The 22995-nt window shown below is 40.0% G+C and overlaps 2 protein-coding genes across 6 annotated transcripts in view; one reads left to right on the forward strand and one right to left on the reverse strand.

Moving 5' to 3' along the window:
* The window catches only part of LOC126427905 (F-box/LRR-repeat protein 7-like), a 144748-nt gene that overhangs the window by 14626 nt on the left and 107127 nt on the right, over positions 1-22995 (forward strand). The window contains exon 1 of one of the 2 annotated variants that reach the window (XM_050089792.1): positions 10709-10912. The exons of the other annotated variant lie outside the window; for it this stretch is intronic. Coding sequence (XP_049945749.1) covers positions 10725-10912 — 188 coding nt within the window. The 5' untranslated portion in view covers positions 10709-10724. Of the gene's footprint in view, positions 1-10708; positions 10913-22995 lie in introns of those variants that run through there. 2 annotated transcript variants of the gene reach the window in all.
* Positions 79-21433, reverse strand: LOC126427904 (uncharacterized). Of its 4 annotated transcripts, none has more exons than XR_007576753.1 (3): positions 21274-21433; positions 2540-2768; positions 79-1332 (listed from the first exon to the last, which is right to left on the reverse strand). XR_007576753.1 is itself a non-coding variant. In XM_050089791.1 (3 exons), exon 1 carries the CDS (start codon positions 19983-19985, stop codon positions 18888-18890), a length of 1098 nt encoding a protein of 365 aa, XP_049945748.1. In that variant the 5' UTR covers positions 19986-20088; the 3' UTR covers positions 79-1332; positions 2540-2768; positions 18032-18887. The 4 variants fall into 4 exon arrangements, 2 of the variants coding, with proteins under 2 accessions (XP_049945748.1, XP_049945747.1); XR_007576752.1 differs by lacking the exon at positions 21274-21433 and adding an exon at positions 17866-18025; XM_050089791.1 differs by lacking the exon at positions 21274-21433 and adding an exon at positions 18032-20088.

The following is a 22995-nucleotide window of genomic DNA, read 5'->3' on the forward strand; positions in this document are numbered from 1 at the left end:
CGAGATTAAAAAAATAGTGGCATGTAATCTAATATACATGGTGTCCACAATGAGACTACAACATTTGAACTCATAAAATCTGAGAGGAAACACAATTTATTGATGAACAAATACAGGGAAATCATACAGCAGCTCATCAAGTTTTCATACACAGGTGAACAGTTCAGTGTTCAGTACACTTGAACATGGGTGCCACGGGTAGCGTGAAGAATATCAAGTCTGTAATCGATTTCGTGCCATGTGTTGCGGAGCATCTGTTCTGTGACACAGTTGATGACAATTCTTATGCGCTGTTTCAAGTCTTGCATGTCCTTTGCTGGTCTAGCGTATACCTGGTCTTTAACATAACCCCACAAGAAAAAAATCGAGGGGGGGTTATATCGGGCAAACGTGGCGGCCAAGGAATTGGACCTCCACGGCCAATCCACTGTTGCAGGAATGTGTCATTTAAAAATTTTCTCGGACATCAAGGCTTCAATGGGGTGGTGCACCGTCCTGTTGAAGAATCACATTTGGCTGCAGGTCTGTTATCTGTGGCAAGGCAAATTGTTCCAACATGTCCAGGTAGATGGCTCCATCCACAGTCGGCTCCTGAAAGAAAAACGGCCCAACAATGCGATTTATAATCAAACCACACCACACCACACATTAACTTTCGGACTGTCGCGCATGTATTTCCTAGGTGCATGTGGTTTTTTGGCCCCCCATATGTGCACATTGTGACAATTGACAACCCCTGGCACGTGAAAGGTTGCCTCGTCAGTAAACATCACGCGTGATAAAAATGTCTCGTCCGCAGCAATGCGATCTAAAATAACACGTGCAAATTCTTCTCGCTTTGGTCAATCATCAGACTCGATTTCTTGCACAACCTACACTTTATAAGCATACAAATGTAATTGCTGATGAAGCACTTTGTGCACTGTTGAACGTTTCATACGAAGTTCTCGTGCTGCCTGTCGCACTGACTTCTGTAGACTTTGTTCGAAAGACCGCCGCACTTGTTCCACATGATGTTCGCTGATCCCAGACTTACCACCACCGTGCCCTTTCGCAACACTCCCAGTAGCCAAAAACTGATCACACCACTTCTTTGTAGTCTTGAACGATGGGGGCGCTTTGTTGTAAACTCGACGAAAGTTTCTTTGCCACTTGGGTCGCCGATTTTGTCTCCACATACCTCCAGACCACTTGCGCACTATCCTTCATATCCTCCATTTTGCTCAAACAATTGATTGCAGCTCCACTATGGCCACTCGGTGTATCAAATTTGCACACCACAAACTTGTTGAGTTGCTCTGTCTGCCCCTTCAGAATTCACAGGTCCACCATCTGAAATGAGAAAGATATAGGATATTAAAATGTTGGAGTCTAATTGTGGACACCCTGTATAAGCCATAAAGGTTGCGCCATGAGCTGTAAATTTTTATTGTATCACCTGACCATGTACTTCTTGATGTTTTAGCATTGACTATGGCCAGGCACCAGCTGAAATCAGGGTTTGCATAGTAAAAAAAAAAAAAAAAAAAAAAAGCTGATTGCTGCGCTCTATCATTTATAAATGCTAGTCGAATGTTTGGGATCCGCACCAGGTCATATTAAAGGAAGACGTAGAAGAAATTCCGAGGTGGGCTACTAGATTTGTTACCAGTAAGTTTGAATAACATGCATGTGTTTTGGAGATTCTTCAGGAACTCAAAGGTGAATCCTTGGAGGGACGGCGACGTCCTTATCGACGAACACTAGTGAGACAAATCAGAGAACCGGCATTTGAAGCCAGCTGCAGTATGATCCCACTGGCACCAACATATATCCCGCATAGGGCCCGCGGAGCTAAGATACGAGAAATTGGAGCTCGTACGGAGGAATATGAACAGTCGCTTTTTGCTCGATCTGTTTGCGTGTGGAACAGGAAAGGAAAACACTATTAGTGGTACCTCCGCCACACACCATACACTGGCTTGCGATGTATGTATGTGTTGATACCTCAAACTTCCAGTGGTACTGCAGTCCATCATAAACAGATCAGTCACATTTTCCTAGATATTTCATTAACCCTTAGGTGAGCGCAGCTTTCATACTTCCACGAGTGGACACGTTGCGGTGTTTGCACCACACTTAGTTTTACATTTTTAACCTAAGGAAAAATAATCATCCTATCAGTAATAAATAGGTAAAATGTATCAATTCCTTTTTCCGTAATTTCAGCACTTGCTTTTGGACCAGGCAGAACTTTTAGGATGTTCTTGGCGTTGGTTTTAGGAGAAGGAAGCAGTCCACTTATCCAAATAGTTTCTTTATCTTTTCCTATGTAAAATCGGTAATCCTGTTTGTTGTCTCCCCTCTTCAAATGGTTCAAATGGCTCTAAGCACTATAGGACTTAACAGTGGAGGTCATCAGTCCCCTAGAACTTAGAACTTCTTAAACCTAACTAACCTAAGGACATCACACACATCCATGCCCGAGACAGGATTCGAACCTGTGACCGTAGCGGTCGCGCGGTTCCAGACTGAAGCGCCTAGAACCGCTCGGTCTCACCTCTTCAAGTAGGTGGTCTTCTGTTTCCTCTGTTGATTGATTGGAGTCACTGCTGTGGTTTTCTTCTTCAATAACTTCCTCTTCCGACTGAGATCCACATGAATCTGACAACTCTTGTAATTCTTCTTCTGACAGGTCTCTCAGTGCTCTCTCCTAGTCTTCACGACGTACAATTAGACGGTGCCTGTCAAATGCCTTCTTTTTCTCCATTTCCACGCTTTTATGAGACCTAATGAAACACATGTTTTTGTAAAAGTGGTATATTGTGCAAATCAATATCCAAGACTGTAAAAAGTAATGAAAATTGCATATGGGAACTTTGATTCGATTCGAATATTCATTATATACTAATATGAAAGAAAAACACAAGTATAGAGAATACTTACATCACAAGGCGCATAGCGGCAAACACACCGCAAGCGCAACACTCACGTTTCAAACAACAATAACTGCTGAAAGCATGAATAGCGCAATTGTGACATCTGTTCAGAACAACAAATACATATCTGGAAGTGGACGCAACTGTAACGCTATCTGTGATACTAAACTACGGCTATCTGCTTCAGTTGCTCCCACCGAAGGGTTAAGTAATGCCAAAGCCCGGCTCCACTAAGTACCCTCTCGGCCCGCTCGGTTGGCCATGCGGTCTAATGCACGGCTTTCCGGGCGGGAAGGATCGCCTGGTCCCCGGCACGAATCCGCCAGGCGGATATGTGTCGAGGTCTGGTGAACCGGCCAGTCTGTGGAGGGTTTTTAGGCGGTTTTCCATCTGCCTCGGCGAATGTGGGCTGGTTCCCCTTATTCCGCCTCAGTTACACTATGTCGGTGATTGCTGCGCAAACAAGTTCTCCACGTACGCATACACCACCATTACTCTATCACGCAAACATAGGGGTTACACTCGTCTGGTGTGAGACGTTCCCTGGGGGGGAGGGGGGGGGGGGGGGTGTCCACCGCGGGCCGAACCACACAATAACCTTGGGTTCGGTGTGGGGTGGTGGAGGGGTGAAGTGGACTGCGGTAGTCGTCGTGGGGTAGTGGACCACTGCGGCTGCAGCGGGGGCGGAGCCTCTCCGTCATTTCTACGTCCCATACATACAATACAATACAATACAATACAAGTGCCCTCTCGCTAGAGGGAGGTGTACGTAGAATTTTTCGCGACAGTTGCAATAGTCTGGGAATAAATTGTTGCTCTCGATTTCCACCACTCCGGAAGTGACTGCCCCTGTGCGCTCTTTTCACCATCAGCAGACACAAGGAAACTTCGAAAGTTTCCTCCTCCTGCGGCCATGATGCAAAACACTCTTCGCACGTTTTAAAGGCTTATATGCAGAAGCTCCCCATGTATGACATACTGCAAATAACACCATGCCCGCGTGGAGTACACACAGGGTGTTTCTATATGTAACAAGTCATAGAGAATGCCCCACTGAACAATTTGAGGTAGAGAACTTCGGGTCGGAGAAACCAGCTTAAGGAGATATGGAAGTAAACTCGTTAACGCTTTACAATGAAATCAATACCATTACCAGCTGATGGGCGTTGATATACCGGGTGATCAAAAAGTCAGTATAAATTTGATAACTGAATAAATCACGGAATAATGTAGTTAGAGAGGTACAAATTGACACACGTTTGGAATGACATGGGGTTTTATTAGAACCAAAAAAAGTACAAACGTTCAGAAAATGTCCGACAGAATAGCAATAATTAGCATAACAAAGTAAGACAAAGCAAAGATGATGTTCTTTACAGGACGTGCTCAATATGTCCACCATCATTCCTCAACAATAGCTGTAGTCGAGGAATAATGTTGTGAACGGCAACGTAAAGCATGTCCGGAGTTATGGAGGCCAACCATGACAAAAGTGGCGGCTGAGCACACGATCATCACCAAATTAAGCGCGCAAGAGGTCTTTCACGCGTCTAGCAATACTTTTTTTTTTGTTCTAATAAAACCCCATGTCATTCCAAGCATGTGTGTCAATTTTTACCTCTATTCAAATTTATACTGACTTTTTGATCACCCAGTCCATCAACAGGGACAGTTGAAAATGTGTACCCCGACTGTGACTCGAACCCAGGATCTCCTGCTTACATGGCAGACGCTCTATCCATCTGCGCCACCGAGGGCACAGAGGATAGTGCGACTGCAGGGATTTATCGCCGGTACGCTCCCCGTGAGACCCACATTCTCCACTTATAGTCCACACACTACATTCGCAGTGCCCCTGTCATTATACCCAATACTCGCGGCAGACAATCCACCGAGTCGTCCCGTAAAAGTTCAGGCAAATCGTGTGCATCGGACATGTTGGAAAGAACAGATGCCATCTTCATATCGTTTAAGGGTAACAGGCTGATGACCTCCTTCAGTGCAGATGCACACTATTTGCCTGAACCCTTACGGGACTCGGTGGATTGTCTGCCGCGAGTAAAGGGTATAACAGCAGGGGCACTACGATTGTAGTGTGTGGACTAGAAGTTGAGAATGTGGGTCTCACGGGGGGCGTGCCGGTGATAAATCCCTGCAGTCGCTCTATCCTCTGTGCCCTGGATGGCTCAGTGATAGAGCGTCTACCATGTAAGCAGGAGATCCCGAATTCGAGTCCCAGTCGGGGCTTACATTTTCAACTGTCGCCGTTGATGTATATCAACGCCCATCAGCAGCTAATGGTATTGATTTCATTGTAATTTCATTGTAATTTCATTCTAGAGAGCTGCACGGTCACCAATGGTGACACGTGCCTCCTTTATATCGTTACCGCTTTGTCTAACATGTTTTCCAGTTCATTTACAGCATGCGTACAAGTTTATACGTGCTGTGCTCTTTATTTACGTGTACATCCTTTATTTCTTGCAAGGAAACGAGGACGAGCCCAATTACTAGGAAGACATGATGCAAGTTTTGCTTACTCCACTTTGTCCACAAGGTGGCTCTGTTGTATCGTGTTTACATTAACACAAGACACAATGTGCTATGACTCACGACAGACCCCTTCATTACTCTGTGCTATAAGAGATGTACAATACAATACGATGGAGTAGCATCGACACTGCTTCGCAGATCTCACTGACGTGCTCGTTGTGTATGGGGAAGTACGTGCTATGAATCAAGGACAGACCCATTCGTTAGTTAGTGCTATTCAGAGACGCACAGTACAGTTTAATGGAGCAGTACCATTACAGTTTCGCAGAACTCACTGACGTGTACCTTGTGATGGGGAAGTACGTTGCAATGCTCTCGCTACTAGGGAACGATTTCCTAACAGGCATCATCTGTCAAAGACGAGTATTTCTCTTGATTGACGAACGCGGGAGAGTGATTGACTGGAAAGAAGAAATGAGGCACTTCCTAACATGAGGACCACACCAGGGTGCATCAGAATCTTGTTTGCCGATATCATGTTTGCATTGAGGTTGACGGCCGCCAGTTTCAGCACTTTTTGTAAGATGCAGTACAAATTGTACGTTCATTGTGTCACTGATGGCATTTGCAGATATCCGTATAAAAAAAGAACACAGTAGTGTGATTTTATTCCTATTATCTCCGTAAGCTCTCTTCTTCGACCTGAGATTCCCTACCTCAAATTGTTCAGTTGAGCTTCTACATATACATTTCTATTCCACAAGACACCCAACGGTGTGTGGCGGAGGGCACTTTACGTGCCACTGTCATTAACCTCCCTTTCCTGTTCCAGTCGCGTGTGGTTCACGGGAAGAACGACTGCCGGAAAGCCTCCGTGCGCGCTCGAATCTCTCAAATTTTACATTCGTGATCTCCTCGAGAGGTATAAGTAGGGGGAAGCAATATATTCGATACCTCATCCAGAAACGCACCCTCTCGAAACCTGGACAGCAAGCTACACCGCAATGCAGAGTTTGCTAAACATCTCCATAATGCTATCACGCTTACCAAATAACCCTGTGACGAAATGCGCCGCTCTTCTTTGGATCTTCTCTATCTCCTCTCTCAACCCGACCTGGTACGGATCCCACCCTGATGAGCAATACTCAAGTATAGGTCGAACGAGTGTTTTGTAAGCCACCTCCTTTGTTGATGGACTACATTTTCTAAGGACTCTCCCAATGAATTTCAACCTGTCACCCGCATTACCAACAATTAATTTTATATGATCATTCCTTACGCATACTCCCAGATATTTTACAGAAGTAACTGCTACCAGTATTTGTTCCGCTATCATATAATCATACAATAAAGGATCCTTCTTTCTATGTATTCGCAACACATTACATTTGTCTATGTTAAGGGTCAGTTGCCACTCCCTGCACCAAGGGCCTATCCGCTGCAGGTCTTCCTGCATTTCGCTGCAACTTTCTAATGCTGCAACATATCTGTATACTACGGCATCATCCGCGAAAAGCCGCATGGAACTTCTGACACTATCTACTAGGTCATTTATATATATTATGAAAATCAATGGTCCCATAACACTCCCCTGTGGCATGCCAGAGGTTACTTTAACGTCTTTAGACGTCTCTCCATTGAGAACAACATGCTGTGTTCTGTTTGCTAAAAACTCTTCAATCCAGCCACACAGCTGGTCTGATATTCCGTAGGAGCGTATTTTATCAGGCGACAGTGCGGAACTGTATCGAACGCCTTCTGGAAGTCAAGGAAAGTGCCATCTACCTGTGAGCCTGTATCTGATATTTTCTGGGCCAAATGAACAAATAAAGCGAGTTGGGTCTCACACCATCACTGTTTCCGGAATCCATGTTGATTCCTACAGAGTAGATTCTGGGTTTCCAGAAATGACATGATACGCGAGCAAAAAACATGTTCTAAAATTAAACAACAGATCGGTGTCAGAGATTTGCGCATCCTCTATGTCCTTTAAAATGTTTGCACACCCGTACGGAAACACTGTGTATACGTTATTTCGCGTAGCTACCAATAAATCTGGCGCACTCTTGCCATCAGTTTATGCCTTTCCACTATTTCAAACATTGAAAACGCCACAACATTTACTTAGCATACCTACATAACATCACATTTACATTGAAGTGCAGCACATCTGGATCATGCTGCGGCATAAACTTCCTCCTCTGTTATCGAGAGTAGCCTGTGGTTCTAAAAATAATGCAAGCTTTATCTGCATATTTTCGCATTAGAGATTTGGAGCGCTTGTTTCCGTCATTGCTGCTTCCTGCAGATGTTAGGCAATACTGAGGCGCACGTCTTGTTTAAATACGATCTCTTATCCAGTTTCGAGTATTTAAACTATTTAACCAAAAACTTTAATTTTATTTGTTTATGATTGTATGACTGCATTGTTTTACGAATATCTACATCCACACTCGGCAAGCCACCTGACGGTGTGTGGTGGAGGGTACCTTGAGTACCTCTATCGGTTCTCCCTTCTATTCCAGTCTCGTACTGTTCGTGGACAGAAAGATTGTCGGTATGCCTCTGTGTGGGCCATAATCTCTCCAATTTTATCCTCATAGTCTCTTCGCGAGATATACGTAGGAGGGAGCAATATACTGCTTGACTCCTCAGTGAAGGTATGTTCTCGAAACTTCAACAAAAGCCCGTACCGAGCTACTGAGCGTCTCTCTTGCAGAGTCTTCCACTGGAGTTTATCTATCATCTCCATAACACTTTTGTGACTACTAAATGATCCTGTAACGAAGTGCGCTGCTCTCCGTTGGATCCTCTCTATCTCTTCTATCAATCCTATCTGGTACGGATCCCACACCGGTGAGCACTATTCAAGCAGTGGGCGAAAAAGTGTACTGTAACCTACTTCCTTTGTCTTCGGACTGCATTTCCTTAGGATTCTTCCAATGAATCTGTCTGGAATCTGCTTTACTGACGATTAATTTTATATGGTCATTCCATTTTAAATCACTCCCAATGCCTACTCCCAGATAATTTACGGAATTAACTGCGTCCAGTTGCTGACCTGCTATTTTGTAGCTAAATGATAAGGTATCTTTCTTTCTATGTATCCGCAGCACATCATCACACTTGTCTAAATTGAGGTTCAATTGCCATTCCCTGCACCATGCGTCAATTCGTTGCAAATGCTCTGCATTTCAGTTCAATTTTCCACTGTTACAACCTCTCGATATACTACAGCATCATCCACAAAAAGCCTCAGTGATCTTGCGATGTCATCCACAAGGTCGTTTGTATATGTTGTGAATAGCAACGGTCCTACGACACTCCCCTGCGGCACACCTGAAATCACTCTTACTTCGGAAGACTTCTCTCCATTGAGAATGACATCCTGCATTCTGTTATCTAGGAACTCTTCAATCCAATCACACAATTGGTCTGATAGTCTCTATGCTCTTACTTTGTTCATTAAACGACTGTGGGGAACTGTATAGAACACCTTGCGGAAGTCAAGAAACATGGCATCTACCTGGGAACCCGTGTCTATGGCTCTCTGAGTATTGCGGACGAATAGCGCGAGCCAGGTTTCACATGACTGTCTTTTTGAAACCTATGCTGATTCCTGCAGAGTAGATTTCTAGTCTCCATAGCAGTCATTACACTCGAACATAATACGTGTTCCAAAATTCTACGGCTGATCGATGTTAGAGTATAGGTCTATAGCTCTCTAACGTCGATCAGTTGTAGAGTAGTTGCCTCACTGCTGCAGTATAGGCACCATTTTCCTGTACCTGCTACACCTATGGAACAAGCAACTACAGCGTCGGACCACTGAAAGTTCCACAGCCTCAACAACTACTTGAAATACTCAGAGAAACTGAATTTATTTTTGAGCTACCCGGTAATCCCAGGTCCCAAACAAGTGCGTGTTCCTGAATTTACATAAAACTTCAGTAATGTGTTCACGTTGCAAAACACGGATATTATGAGGGTGAGTCAACTGAAAACTATAAATTTGTAATAACAAATTGAAATTTCGCGCCGTCATCCTGTAAGTTGGTAATCTTGCTACAAACAACGTGCAGAATGGCCTGTAGGTGGAAGCATAGTGCAGATACACAGATACCGCCGCAGTATCAGCATAAAGCTGGCCACCCCACTTGCGACTTGCACTAGGGAAGACGAATGAAGGTTCAGTGCGGTGATGCATGTTTGTCACACCAGCAAGTCTACGAATGGAGTAGGAAGTTTGCAAATAGTGTGACTTCAGTGGAAGATGCTCCTCATCCACGTCAGGCACAACGAGTTGTGACTCCACAGAACATTGCACCAGTTGAAGCCATAGCGAAGGAAAACTGCCAAGTGACAGCATGTTTACGGATTAGTCATGGGTCAGCACACCACACTGTGCATGATGTGCTCCAGTTTCACAAAGTGTCTGCAAGATGGGTGCCACGGCAGTTGACTCCTGAAATGAGAGAACGACGTGTTGATGCTTGTGAAGAACTTCTTCAGTGCTTTGAACGAGAAGGTGATGGCTGCCTTGCAAGAATCGTTACTGGGGACGAAACCAAGGTTTACTTCCACCAACCGCAAACGAAGAGAGCGAGCAAGGAATGGCGCCATTCCTCATCACCAAAACCAAAGAAGTTTTGACCAGAACCATCAGCAGAGAAGGTTATGCTGACACTCTTGGGACGAAAAAGCCGTCATTTTGGAGCATTACATGCCCAGAGAGACCACTGTCAAAAATGCATCATACGCAGATCTCCTAAAGAATCATATGCAGCCTGCAATCAAACCAAAGCGACGTGGATTGCTGTCAGCGGGTGTCCTTTTGCAACATGACAATGCAAGGCCCCACACTGCCAGTACAGCATTTGCAACAACGACAGACCTGCATTTTGAGTGTCTGCCTCATCCACCATACTCACCAGACCTCGCCCCAAGTGATTTCTGTATGGTTGGGCCACTCAGACGCAATGGGAGGAAAGAAGTTCCGTTCTGACGGAGAGGTACGCCACGCGGTGCATGGGTGGTTGCGCGGACTACCAATTACAGCTACAATTGTGAGTGGAAGTCACAGAGAAAAGTGTCTGTACGAAAGGGGTTGTGGATTTAAGAAGTTCGAGAAGCCCTGCTGTAGAATATACTTTGTGATGTAATGTTTCAAACTTTCAGTGTTGCCCCATTATTGATAATAAGAAATCTGTGATTGGAAAGCACGAATAACTTTGATTTCAGCAGCCAGCAGCACCTTCCTCGAGCCACAGCAAATTGCACACCACTGTCGGAACAGCCGTGCCGTACTGCAGAATGGCAGAAATCAAATATGGACGGGTCAAACCTTTTGAAAGTCTTCCAGATGAAATAGTTATCAATATATTTTCCTACTTCAACACTAATGAACTAACAGACATTTTACAAAATGTCTGTAGGCGATGGAAGCGACTGGCACACGACCAGGCACTATGGCGCGACAAAGAGTACGTCATCATAGGAAGGTGAGCAGTGGTGGTTGTTGATTAGATTAGATTAGATTAGATTGATCCATAGTGAGGAGGTCCTCTAGGATGTAGAACATATCAGAGAAACAACAATACATGACAACTATTTACAACTCAAATAAATAAGCTATTGTACCATTCCACAGGTCCCAAGTGGAATGATCGTCATTTTTTGATGAACACTATATGAAAGGATCATTTTACAAATACTAATGCACTGAATTTAAAATAAAAAAAGTTTAAATCAAACTAAGAGCAGCCGACCAGTTGCAAAGGATAAAGTAATCTTTACCTAGGTTTCAATAGATATAAATCTATCTTCTTCAGAAGACGGCCTGGGGACAATGAACATCGTAATATATATTAAGGTATGAAACATGAGTCAAGAATGAAGTTTAACATATATTAGGAAAATATTGTATTACAGGTTGTGAGAAAGGTTCTTGGTACTTACAGTATTATAACAACATGAAGTGATATGTCCTTATCGTTTAGGCAAACATCTGCATAGTTACATTAATCATATAAAATATAGCCCTGAAAACAGGGTTTGTCAGACAAATAAAATAGGTACATAGAAGTTGCAGAGCGCCTAAGCGACTGAGTAAAATCGGCCAGCGTAGTAGCACAGCGGCCAGGGCAGGTGGCGCTCATGTCGCGAACTATGTGCCGATAGGCGTACTGAAGTAACATTTGAAATATCAATATTAAATGCGTTCTTAAATAGAGTGATAATAAATAAAATGGCAAGCATTTAACACTCCCGTTATGACATTGTGGGAGGTATAGGAACAATAACGTAGATACATACATCAAAAAGACAGGTGGCGCTTCCGCCGTGAGTTACAAGCAGTGGTCTATATAGCCAAAATATAAAAGTTATATTATCATATTAGTGAAGCCCATAGAACATATATAAGTCAAAACATCAAGAACAATCAGTAATGGCTTTTAAGAAAATTATGAGACCTGGTCTACAATCCAGTTACTACGTAATATAGAATAAGAGAAAATTACATGAGGGCTCCTGTAGTGGCAGCCATACATCGTGAGAAGAACACATTATATGAACGGTAGTAAACTGAAAGATTTGAAAGTGCATTATAGCTTCCTGAGGAAATAGACTACTGAGGTTACTATCATTAATGTTATATATTAAACAGTACGGGTTTAAAGCCTTCGAAAAATTGTTTACAGGCAAGGTTCAACTGATCATTCAGTATATTGCCGTCTTTGAGCTCTAGATGTTTAAAAATAAATAGCTCTTCCCACAGATCTAGTCTCCGTCCTTTGACCTGTCTATGTAGGATAACCGTGTCTTCTAACTGTTTAGGCGTATGGCCGGTTATCAAGAGGTGTTCAGCAAAGGTAGAGTTGCGGATATTTGTTCCTTTTTTACCTAAAAGATGTTCTTTATATCGTGTTTTCACAGCTCTGCCGGTTTGACCAATATAATAAGAGGGGCAGTTGTTACAGGTTAGCTTGTAAACACCTGAATTAGAAAACCAATCGCTGGCAATCTCTACTGACTGTACAAGATTTCTTTTTAAACTGTTATCTGTAGAAAAGGAGACGTTACAGTTATATTTTTTATTTAGAAGACGTTTAATCCTATACGATAAGTTACCCAGGAAAGGGATGGAAATAAATTTTTTAGTTTCAGTGGTATCCGTGGGGAGAATATTTCTCAAAGTCGAACATTTTTGGGAGATTTTCTTATTGAGCAGGTGATCGATCATGTTCTGGTTATACCCATTATTAACCGCAATCGCTTTGATGACATTCAATTCCTTTTTTTGATCTGCAGGTGATAAAGGAGTGGTTACCATCCGGTGAATGGCGGAATGAAAAAATGCCAATTTATGAGCTTTTGGATGGGTTGAGTCAGAAGGAATGACATTATCTGAATATGTTTCCTTGCGGAAGATATTAAAATGGAAGGAATTATCTTCTATAGAAATTGTTAAATCGAGAAAATTAAGTTCACGTTTATCATTTTGAAGTTCTTTTGTGAAGGAAATTTTTTCATGTAAACCGTTGAAAATGTTAAAGAGATGCTCTAACTCATGATCAGTGCCATCAAAAGCAATGAAAATGTCATCAACATACCGTGCATAATAGCGGATTTTGTGGCGTAATTCTGAACTTGAATTGAAAAACGTTGTTTCCAGGGTGTTAATGAAAACCTCTGCTAGAATACCGGCGAGGGGGCTACCCATTGCTAGACCATCTGGCTGTACATACATTTTCCCATTAAATGTGAAGTAATTATATTTTAAAATGACCTTAAGCAAACCAACGAGTTCGGCAATCTGAGTTTCACTTAATTTTTTATGTTTCAGAAGATTCTCTTTTACAAGGTCTATGGTTTCATCAACCGGAACATTTGTGTAAAGGCTGACGATGTCAAAGGACACCAGTCTAGTGTCAGGTGTACAACTTATAGATTGAATATTGTTAATTAATTCCTTACTGTTTTTTACAGAAAAATTATTTTCAAATGTGAAAGCATCTTTAATTTTAAAATGGAGGCGCCTAGCAAGTGTGTGATGTGGACTACCTATACCATTCACTATAGGGCGGATCGGGTGATTTTGTTTATGCAATTTAAACTGACTTCTGAGCACTGGTGGTTTAGGGTTCATATTTATAAGCCCTTTCTTTTGGAACTTATTAAACAAGCTGACGGAATTCGTTAAAGTACGCCGGATTTCATTTTGCAGTTCAGTAGTAGGATCTACAGTAACCTCAGTGATGTCGTTTTCCTCAAAAAACTTTACAGTCTTCTCTATATATTCATTTTTGTAAGCCACGACCACGGTGTTCCCTTTGTCACTCTTAGTGACTAAGGCGTCGTGCTCTCTAAGTTTATGATTAATGCTTTTTATTATACTATATTCGCCCGATTGCTTATTAGGAGATAATTTAATTTCTTTTTCTATTATGTTGTTACATTCGTAGGCACATTTGACTTGCTCCGTTTTCTCTAATTTCAGAGATTCTAAACCGATTTTTAGATCTACAATGAGATTACAAATAACTGGATCTTTATCGAGTTTAGCAGGCAAGTTATATTTAAGGCCTTTACACAACAAGTCATTTTCAGCCTGCGTAAAAGAAATATTGGTTTTATTTAGTACTCTATCGTAAAATAGGTGCTTAACACTGTTGTCTGCTGTATTATCACTTTTACTTGTGGTCCTATTACTAAACTTTAAAAGCTTTCTTTCATGTCTGGCCTTGATTATTTCTTTACGATTAGAGAGCCATTCATTAATACTATTCCACAGGTGGTCAATTTGAAAATTACAAAGATCTTTAAAGGCTTTAGTTAAAAATAGATGTATACAGTAGGCTTCACTATTAAGGACATCTTTTTTCTTGTACAAATTTACTGTGCTCTCGGAAATGACTAAATGCACTAGCTTCTTTTTAATAGAAGGCACTCTGTTACACTGTTTAAAATTTACGTACGCCTTCACATAATCAGGGATAATGTCTTTCTCTAGGCACTGGTGATTAAAGTCAATAGCCATACCTGCTTTCACAATTTTTAATTTGATGTCCATATACCTGGATGCAGCTTTTGATACCTCGGCAGGCAAGAATTTCAGTACTTTAAACATAGCTGCGCTACAGCAACGGTTCCACGTAAATCAGACTAAGAGCAGCCGACCAGTTGCAAAGGATAAAGTAATCTTTACCTAGGTTTCAATAGATATAAATCTATCTTCTTCAGAAGACGGCCTGGGGACAATGAACATCGTAATATATATTAAGGTATGAAACATGAGTCAAGAATGAAGTTTAACATATATTAGGAAAATATTGTATTACAGGTTGTGAGAAAGGTTCTTGGTACTTACAGTATTATAACAACATGAAGTGATATGTCCTTATCGTTTAGGCAAACATCTGCATAGTTACATTAATCATATAAAATATAGCCCTGAAAACAGGGTTTGTCAGACAAATAAAATAGGTACATAGAAGTTGCAGAGCGCCTAAGCGACTGAGTAAAATCGGCCAGCGTAGTAGCACAGCGGCCAGGGCAGGTGGCGCTCATGTCGCGAACTATGTGCCGATAGGCGTACTGAAGTAACATTTGAAATATCAATATTAAATGCGTTCTTAAATAGAGTGATAATAAATAAAATGGCAAGCATTTAACACTCCCGTTATGACATTGTGGGAGGTATAGGAACAATAACGTAGATACATACATCAAAAAGACAGGTGGCGCTTCCGCCGTGAGTTACAAGCAGTGGTCTATATAGCCAAAATATAAAAGTTATATTATCATATTAGTGAAGCCCATAGAACATATATAAGTCAAAACATCAAGAACAATCAGTAATGGCTTTTAAGAAAATTATGAGACCTGGTCTACAATCCAGTTACTACGTAATATAGAATAAGAGAAAATTACATGAGGGCTCCTGTAGTGGCAGCCATACATCGTGAGAAGAACACATTATATGAACGGTAGTAAACTGAAAGATTTGAAAGTGCATTATAGCTTCCTGAGGAAATAGACTACTGAGGTTACTATCATTAATGTTATATATTAAACAGTACGGGTTTAAAGCCTTCGAAAAATTGTTTACAGGCAAGGTTCAACTGATCATTCAGTATATTGCCGTCTTTGAGCTCTAGATGTTTAAAAATAAATAGCTCTTCCCACAGATCTAGTCTCCGTCCTTTGACCTGTCTATGTAGGATAACCGTGTCTTCTAACTGTTTAGGCGTATGGCCGGTTATCAAGAGGTGTTCAGCAAAGGTAGAGTTGCGGATATTTGTTCCTTTTTTACCTAAAAGATGTTCTTTATATCGTGTTTTCACAGCTCTGCCGGTTTGACCAATATAATAAGAGGGGCAGTTGTTACAGGTTAGCTTGTAAACACCTGAATTAGAAAACCAATCGCTGGCAATCTCTACTGACTGTACAAGATTTCTTTTTAAACTGTTATCTGTAGAAAAGGAGACGTTACAGTTATATTTTTTATTTAGAAGACGTTTAATCCTATACGATAAGTTACCCAGGAAAGGGATGGAAATAAATTTTTTAGTTTCAGTGGTATCCGTGGGGAGAATATTTCTCAAAGTCGAACATTTTTGGGAGATTTTCTTATTGAGCAGGTGATCGATCATGTTCTGGTTATACCCATTATTAACCGCAATCGCTTTGATGACATTCAATTCCTTTTTTTGATCTGCAGGTGATAAAGGAGTGGTTACCATCCGGTGAATGGCGGAATGAAAAAATGCCAATTTATGAGCTTTTGGATGGGTTGAGTCAGAAGGAATGACATTATCTGAATATGTTTCCTTGCGGAAGATATTAAAATGGAAGGAATTATCTTCTATAGAAATTGTTAAATCGAGAAAATTAAGTTCACGTTTATCATTTTGAAGTTCTTTTGTGAAGGAAATTTTTTCATGTAAACCGTTGAAAATGTTAAAGAGATGCTCTAACTCATGATCAGTGCCATCAAAAGCAATGAAAATGTCATCAACATACCGTGCATAATAGCGGATTTTGTGGCGTAATTCTGAACTTGAATTGAAAAACGTTGTTTCCAGGGCGTTAATGAAAACCTCTGCTAGAATACCGGCGAGGGGGCTACCCATTGCTAGACCATCTGGCTGTACATACATTTTCCCATTAAATGTGAAGTAATTATATTTTAAAATGACCTTAAGCAAACCAATGAGTTCGGCAATCTGAGTTTCACTTAATTTTTTATGTTTCAGAAGATTCTCTTTTACAAGGTCTATGGTTTCATCAACCGGAACATTTGTGTAAAGGCTGACGATGTCAAAGGACACCAGTCTAGTGTCAGGTGTACAACTTATAGATTGAATATTGTTAATTAATTCCTTACTGTTTTTTACAGAAAAATTATTTTCAAATGTGAAAGCATCTTTAATTTTAAAATGGAGGCGCCTAGCAAGTGTGTGATGTGGACTACCTATACCATTCACTATAGGGCGGATCGGGTGATTTTGTTTATGCAATTTAAACTGACTTCTGAGCACTGGTGGTTTAGGGTTCATATTTATAAGCCCTTTCTTTTGGAACTTATTAAACAAGCTGACGGAATTCGTTAAAGTACGCCGGATTTCATTTTGCAGTTCAGTAGTAGGATCTACAGTAACCTCAGTGATGTCGTTTTCCTCAAAAAACTTTACAGTCTTCTCTATATATTCATTTTTGTAAGCCACGACCACGGTGTTCCCTTTGTCACTCTTAGTGACTAAGGCGTCGTGCTCTCTAAGTTTATGATTAATGCTTTTTATTATACTATATTCGCCCGATTGCTTATTAGGAGATAATTTAATTTCTTTTTCTATTATGTTGTTACATTCGTAGGCACATTTGACTTGCTCCGTTTTCTCTAATTTCAGAGATTCTAAACCGATTTTTAGATCTACAATGAGATTACAAATAACTGGATCTTTATCGAGTTTAGCAGGCAAGTTATATTTAAGGCCTTTACACAACAAGTCATTTTCAGCCTGCGTAAAAGAAATATTGGTTTTATTTAGTACTCTATCGTAAAATAGGTGCTTAACACTGTTGTCTGCTGTATTATCACTTTTACTTGTGGTCCTATTACTAAACTTTAAAAGCTTTCTTTCATGTCTGGCCTTGATTATTTCTTTACGATTAGAGAGCCATTCATTAATACTATTCCACAGGTGGTCAATTTGAAAATTACAAAGATCTTTAAAGGCTTTAGTTAAAAATAGATGTATACAGTAGGCTTCACTATTAAGGACATCTTTTTTCTTGTACAAATTTACTGTGCTCTCGGAAATGACTAAATGCACTAGCTTCTTTTTAATAGAAGGCACTCTGTTACACTGTTTAAAATTTACGTACGCCTTCACATAATCAGGGATAATGTCTTTCTCTAGGCACTGGTGATTAAAGTCAATAGCCATACCTGCTTTCACAATTTTTAATTTGATGTCCATATACCTGGATGCAGCTTTTGATACCTCGGCAGGCAAGAATTTCAGTACTTTAAACATAGCTGCGCTACAGCAACGGTTCCACGTAAATCAGACTAAGAGCAGCCGACCAGTTGCAAAGGATAAAGTAATCTTTACCTAGGTTTCAATAGATATAAATCTATCTTCTTCAGAAGACGGCCTGGGGACAATGAACATCGTAATATATATTAAGGTATGAAACATGAGTCAAGAATGAAGTTTAACATATATTAGGAAAATATTGTATTACAGGTTGTGAGAAAGGTTCTTGGTACTTACAGTATTATAACAACATGAAGTGATATGTCCTTATCGTTTAGGCAAACATCTGCATAGTTACATTAATCATATAAAATATAGCCCTGAAAACAGGGTTTGTCAGACAAATAAAATAGGTACATAGAAGTTGCAGAGCGCCTAAGCGACTGAGTAAAATCGGCCAGCGTAGTAGCACAGCGGCCAGGGCAGGTGGCGCTCATGTCGCGAACTATGTGCCGATAGGCGTACTGAAGTAACATTTGAAATATCAATATTAAATGCGTTCTTAAATAGAGTGATAATAAATAAAATGGCAAGCATTTAACACTCCCGTTATGACATTGTGGGAGGTATAGGAACAATAACGTAGATACATACATCAAAAAGACAGGTGGCGCTTCCGCCGTGAGTTACAAGCAGTGGTCTATATAGCCAAAATATAAAAGTTATATTATCATATTAGTGAAGCCCATAGAACATATATAAGTCAAAACATCAAGAACAATCAGTAATGGCTTTTAAGAAAATTATGAGACCTGGTCTACAATCCAGTTACTACGTAATATAGAATAAGAGAAAATTACATGAGGGCTCCTGTAGTGGCAGCCATACATCGTGAGAAGAACACATTATATGAACGGTAGTAAACTGAAAGATTTGAAAGTGCATTATAGCTTCCTGAGGAAATAGACTACTGAGGTTACTATCATTAATGTTATATATTAAACAGTACGGGTTTAAAGCCTTCGAAAAATTGTTTACAGGCAAGGTTCAACTGATCATTCAGTATATTGCCGTCTTTGAGCTCTAGATGTTTAAAAATAAATAGCTCTTCCCACAGATCTAGTCTCCGTCCTTTGACCTGTCTATGTAGGATAACCGTGTCTTCTAACTGTTTAGGCGTATGGCCGGTTATCAAGAGGTGTTCAGCAAAGGTAGAGTTGCGGATATTTGTTCCTTTTTTACCTAAAAGATGTTCTTTATATCGTGTTTTCACAGCTCTGCCGGTTTGACCAATATAATAAGAGGGGCAGTTGTTACAGGTTAGCTTGTAAACACCTGAATTAGAAAACCAATCGCTGGCAATCTCTACTGACTGTACAAGATTTCTTTTTAAACTGTTATCTGTAGAAAAGGAGACGTTACAGTTATATTTTTTATTTAGAAGACGTTTAATCCTATACGATAAGTTACCCAGGAAAGGGATGGAAATAAATTTTTTAGTTTCAGTGGTATCCGTGGGGAGAATATTTCTCAAAGTCGAACATTTTTGGGAGATTTTCTTATTGAGCAGGTGATCGATCATGTTCTGGTTATACCCATTATTAACCGCAATCGCTTTAATGACATTCAATTCCTTTTTTTGATCTGCAGGTGATAAAGGAGTGGTTACCATCCGGTGAATGGCGGAATGAAAAAATGCCAATTTATGAGCTTTTGGATGGGTTGAGTCAGAAGGAATGACATTATCTGAATATGTTTCCTTGCGGAAGATATTAAAATGGAAGGAATTATCTTCTATAGAAATTGTTAAATCGAGAAAATTAAGTTCACGTTTATCATTTTGAAGTTCTTTTGTGAAGGAAATTTTTTCATGTAAACCGTTGAAAATGTTAAAGAGATGCTCTAACTCATGATCAGTGCCATCAAAAGCAATGAAAATGTCATCAACATACCGTGCATAATAGCGGATTTTGTGGCGTAATTCTGAACTTGAATTGAAAAACGTTGTTTCCAGGGCGTTAATGAAAACCTCTGCTAGAATACCGGCGAGGGGGCTACCCATTGCTAGACCATCTGGCTGTACATACATTTTCCCATTAAATGTGAAGTAATTATATTTTAAAATGACCTTAAGCAAACCAATGAGTTCGGCAATCTGAGTTTCACTTAATTTTTTATGTTTCAGAAGATTCTCTTTTATAAGGTCTATGGTTTCATCAACCGGAACATTTGTGTAAAGGCTGACGATGTCAAAGGACACCAGTCTAGTGTCAGGTGTACAACTTATAGATTGAATATTGTTAATTCCTTACTGTTTTTTACAGAAAAATTATTTTCAAATGTGAAAGCATCTTTAATTTTAAAATGGAGGCGCCTAGCAAGTGTGTGATGTGGACTACCTATACCATTCACTATAGGGCGGATCGGGTGATTTTGTTTATGCAATTTAAACTGACTTCTGAGCACTGGTGGTTTAGGGTTCATATTTATAAGCCCTTTCTTTTGGAACTTATTAAACAAGCTGACGGAATTCGTTAAAGTACGCCGGATTTCATTTTGCAGTTCAGTAGTAGGATCTACAGTAACCTCAGTGATGTCGTTTTCCTCAAAAAACTTTACAGTCTTCTCTATATATTCATTTTTGTAAGCCACGACCACGGTGTTCCCTTTGTCACTCTTAGTGACTAAGGCGTCGTGCTCTCTAAGTTTATGATTAATGCTTTTTATTATACTATATTCGCCCGATTGCTTATTAGGAGATAATTTAATTTCTTTTTCTATTATGTTGTTACATTCGTAGGCACATTTGACTTGCTCCGTTTTCTCTAATTTCAGAGATTCTAAACCGATTTTTAGATCTACAATGAGATTACAAATAACTGGATCTTTATCGAGTTTAGCAGGCAAGTTATATTTAAGGCCTTTACACAACAAGTCATTTTCAGCCTGCGTAAAAGAAATATTGGTTTTATTTAGTACTCTATCGTAAAATAGGTGCTTAACACTGTTGTCTGCTGTATTATCACTTTTACTTGTGGTCCTATTACTAAACTTTAAAAGCTTTCTTTCATGTCTGGCCTTGATTATTTCTTTACGATTAGAGAGCCATTCATTAATACTATTCCACAGGTGGTCAATTTGAAAATTACAAAGATCTTTAAAGGCTTTAGTTAAAAATAGATGTATACAGTAGGCTTCACTATTAAGGACATCTTTTTTCTTGTACAAATTTACTGTGCTCTCGGAAATGACTAAATGCACTAGCTTCTTTTTAATAGAAGGCACTCTGTTACACTGTTTAAAATTTACGTACGCCTTCACATAATCAGGGATAATGTCTTTCTCTAGGCACTGGTGATTAAAGTCAATAGCCATACCTGCTTTCACAATTTTTAATTTGATGTCCATATACCTGGATGCAGCTTTTGATACCTCGGCAGGCAAGAATTTCAGTACTTTAAACATAGCTGCGCTACAGCAACGGTTCCACGTAAATCAGACTAAGAGCAGCCGACCAGTTGCAAAGGATAAAGTAATCTTTACCTAGGTTTCAATAGATATAAATCTATCTTCTTCAGAAGACGGCCTGGGGACAATGAACATCGTAATATATATTAAGGTATGAAACATGAGTCAAGAATGAAGTTTAACATATATTAGGAAAATATTGTATTACAGGTTGTGAGAAAGGTTCTTGGTACTTACAGTATTATAACAACATGAAGTGATATGTCCTTATCGTTTAGGCAAACATCTGCATAGTTACATTAATCATATAAAATATAGCCCTGAAAACAGGGTTTGTCAGACAAATAAAATAGGTACATAGAAGTTGCAGAGCGCCTAAGCGACTGAGTAAAATCGGCCACCGTAGTAGCACAGCGGCCAGGGCAGGTGGCGCTCATGTCGCGAACTATGTGCCGATAGGCGTACTGAAGTAACATTTGAAATATCAATATTAAATGCGTTCTTAAATAGAGTGATAATAAATAAAATGGCAAGCATTTATGGGGATACGGAATCGGATTTTGGGTTAAAAAATCGAATTTTTTTTATTGGCGTATTATATTCTGCCATGTTTCCTCTTTAAAATGACGTATCATACATAGCTCTACTACAATTATAACTATTTTATTTTTATATATTTGTGAGATCGGGTATTGCGCTTTAGTTATACACGTCTCTCGTGGCTGACCATGAACTTTTTGGCGGTACCTTTAAAGTGACATGAATTCAAATATCCCGGTTTCCAGCGACTATTTATACACTAGTTGCCCGAAAATGTTTCTCTCTGGTTTCCTCAAGTTACTCTTTGACTTTGTGGCGGGACTGTTTTGTAAACAGTGTGATATAAGAAAGTAGTTGTTGTTGAGTTATTTCGTATTTAGTGCTTCATTTTTCGCAGTGAAAATGCCTAGAGCTAAAGCAAAAGTATTTAAAAAGCGTGTGAACTGGCAAAAGAAAAGAAATAATGATACATTAGCAAAGCAAAGCAGTTCATCATCATCACTGTTGGAAAATGTGAATCCACTTATTACTGATTTGCCGAACGAACTTACACCAAATGAAAACAGTGCTTCTCATAAAAAACTAAGAGATTTGGAAGAGAAATATAATTTACTTGATAGAGGGAATGAAGTTTTTGAACTCATTGATACGAATATATTGTGTGAAGCTCTTGAAAACAGTTTGTGCTGCAAAAAATGTCATGGAAACGTTTCTCTGAAAGTAGAATCCCATGTTGGCCTGGCTGCCCAGTTTAATTTAATATGCAGTGTTTGTAAATACAGCTGTAAGTTTCCAAGTTCGGTTTCAGTAACTGTAAATAATGGATACAAGAAAACTGAACTTTATAGTGTAAATAGTAGGTTAGTTTATGGATTGCGAGCAATTGGTAAGGGCAAAGCAGCTGGTGATATGCTATGTGATGTTCTAAATCTTCCAAGTGCACCTTAAAAGTTTGAAGCTTACAATTATGTACTAGGATCTGCAGTTGAAGATGTAGCACAGAAGTCAATGCAGGTTGCTGTGGAAGAAGCAGTGGAAGAAAATGACGGCAGTCGTGACCTCACAGTGGCGTTTGATGGCACGTGGCAGAA

This window comes from Schistocerca serialis, chromosome 12 (assembly GCF_023864345.2).
Source record: "Schistocerca serialis cubense isolate TAMUIC-IGC-003099 chromosome 12, iqSchSeri2.2, whole genome shotgun sequence".
In the NCBI taxonomy this organism is placed as follows: Eukaryota; Metazoa; Arthropoda; class Insecta; order Orthoptera; family Acrididae; genus Schistocerca; species Schistocerca serialis.

What these genes read in the sequence shown, in the direction of transcription:
- LOC126427904 (XM_050089790.1), bottom strand. Translation starts at nt 17,953, where the DNA reads ATGTTTAAAGTACTGAAATTCTTGCCTGCCGAGGTATCAAAAGCTGCA.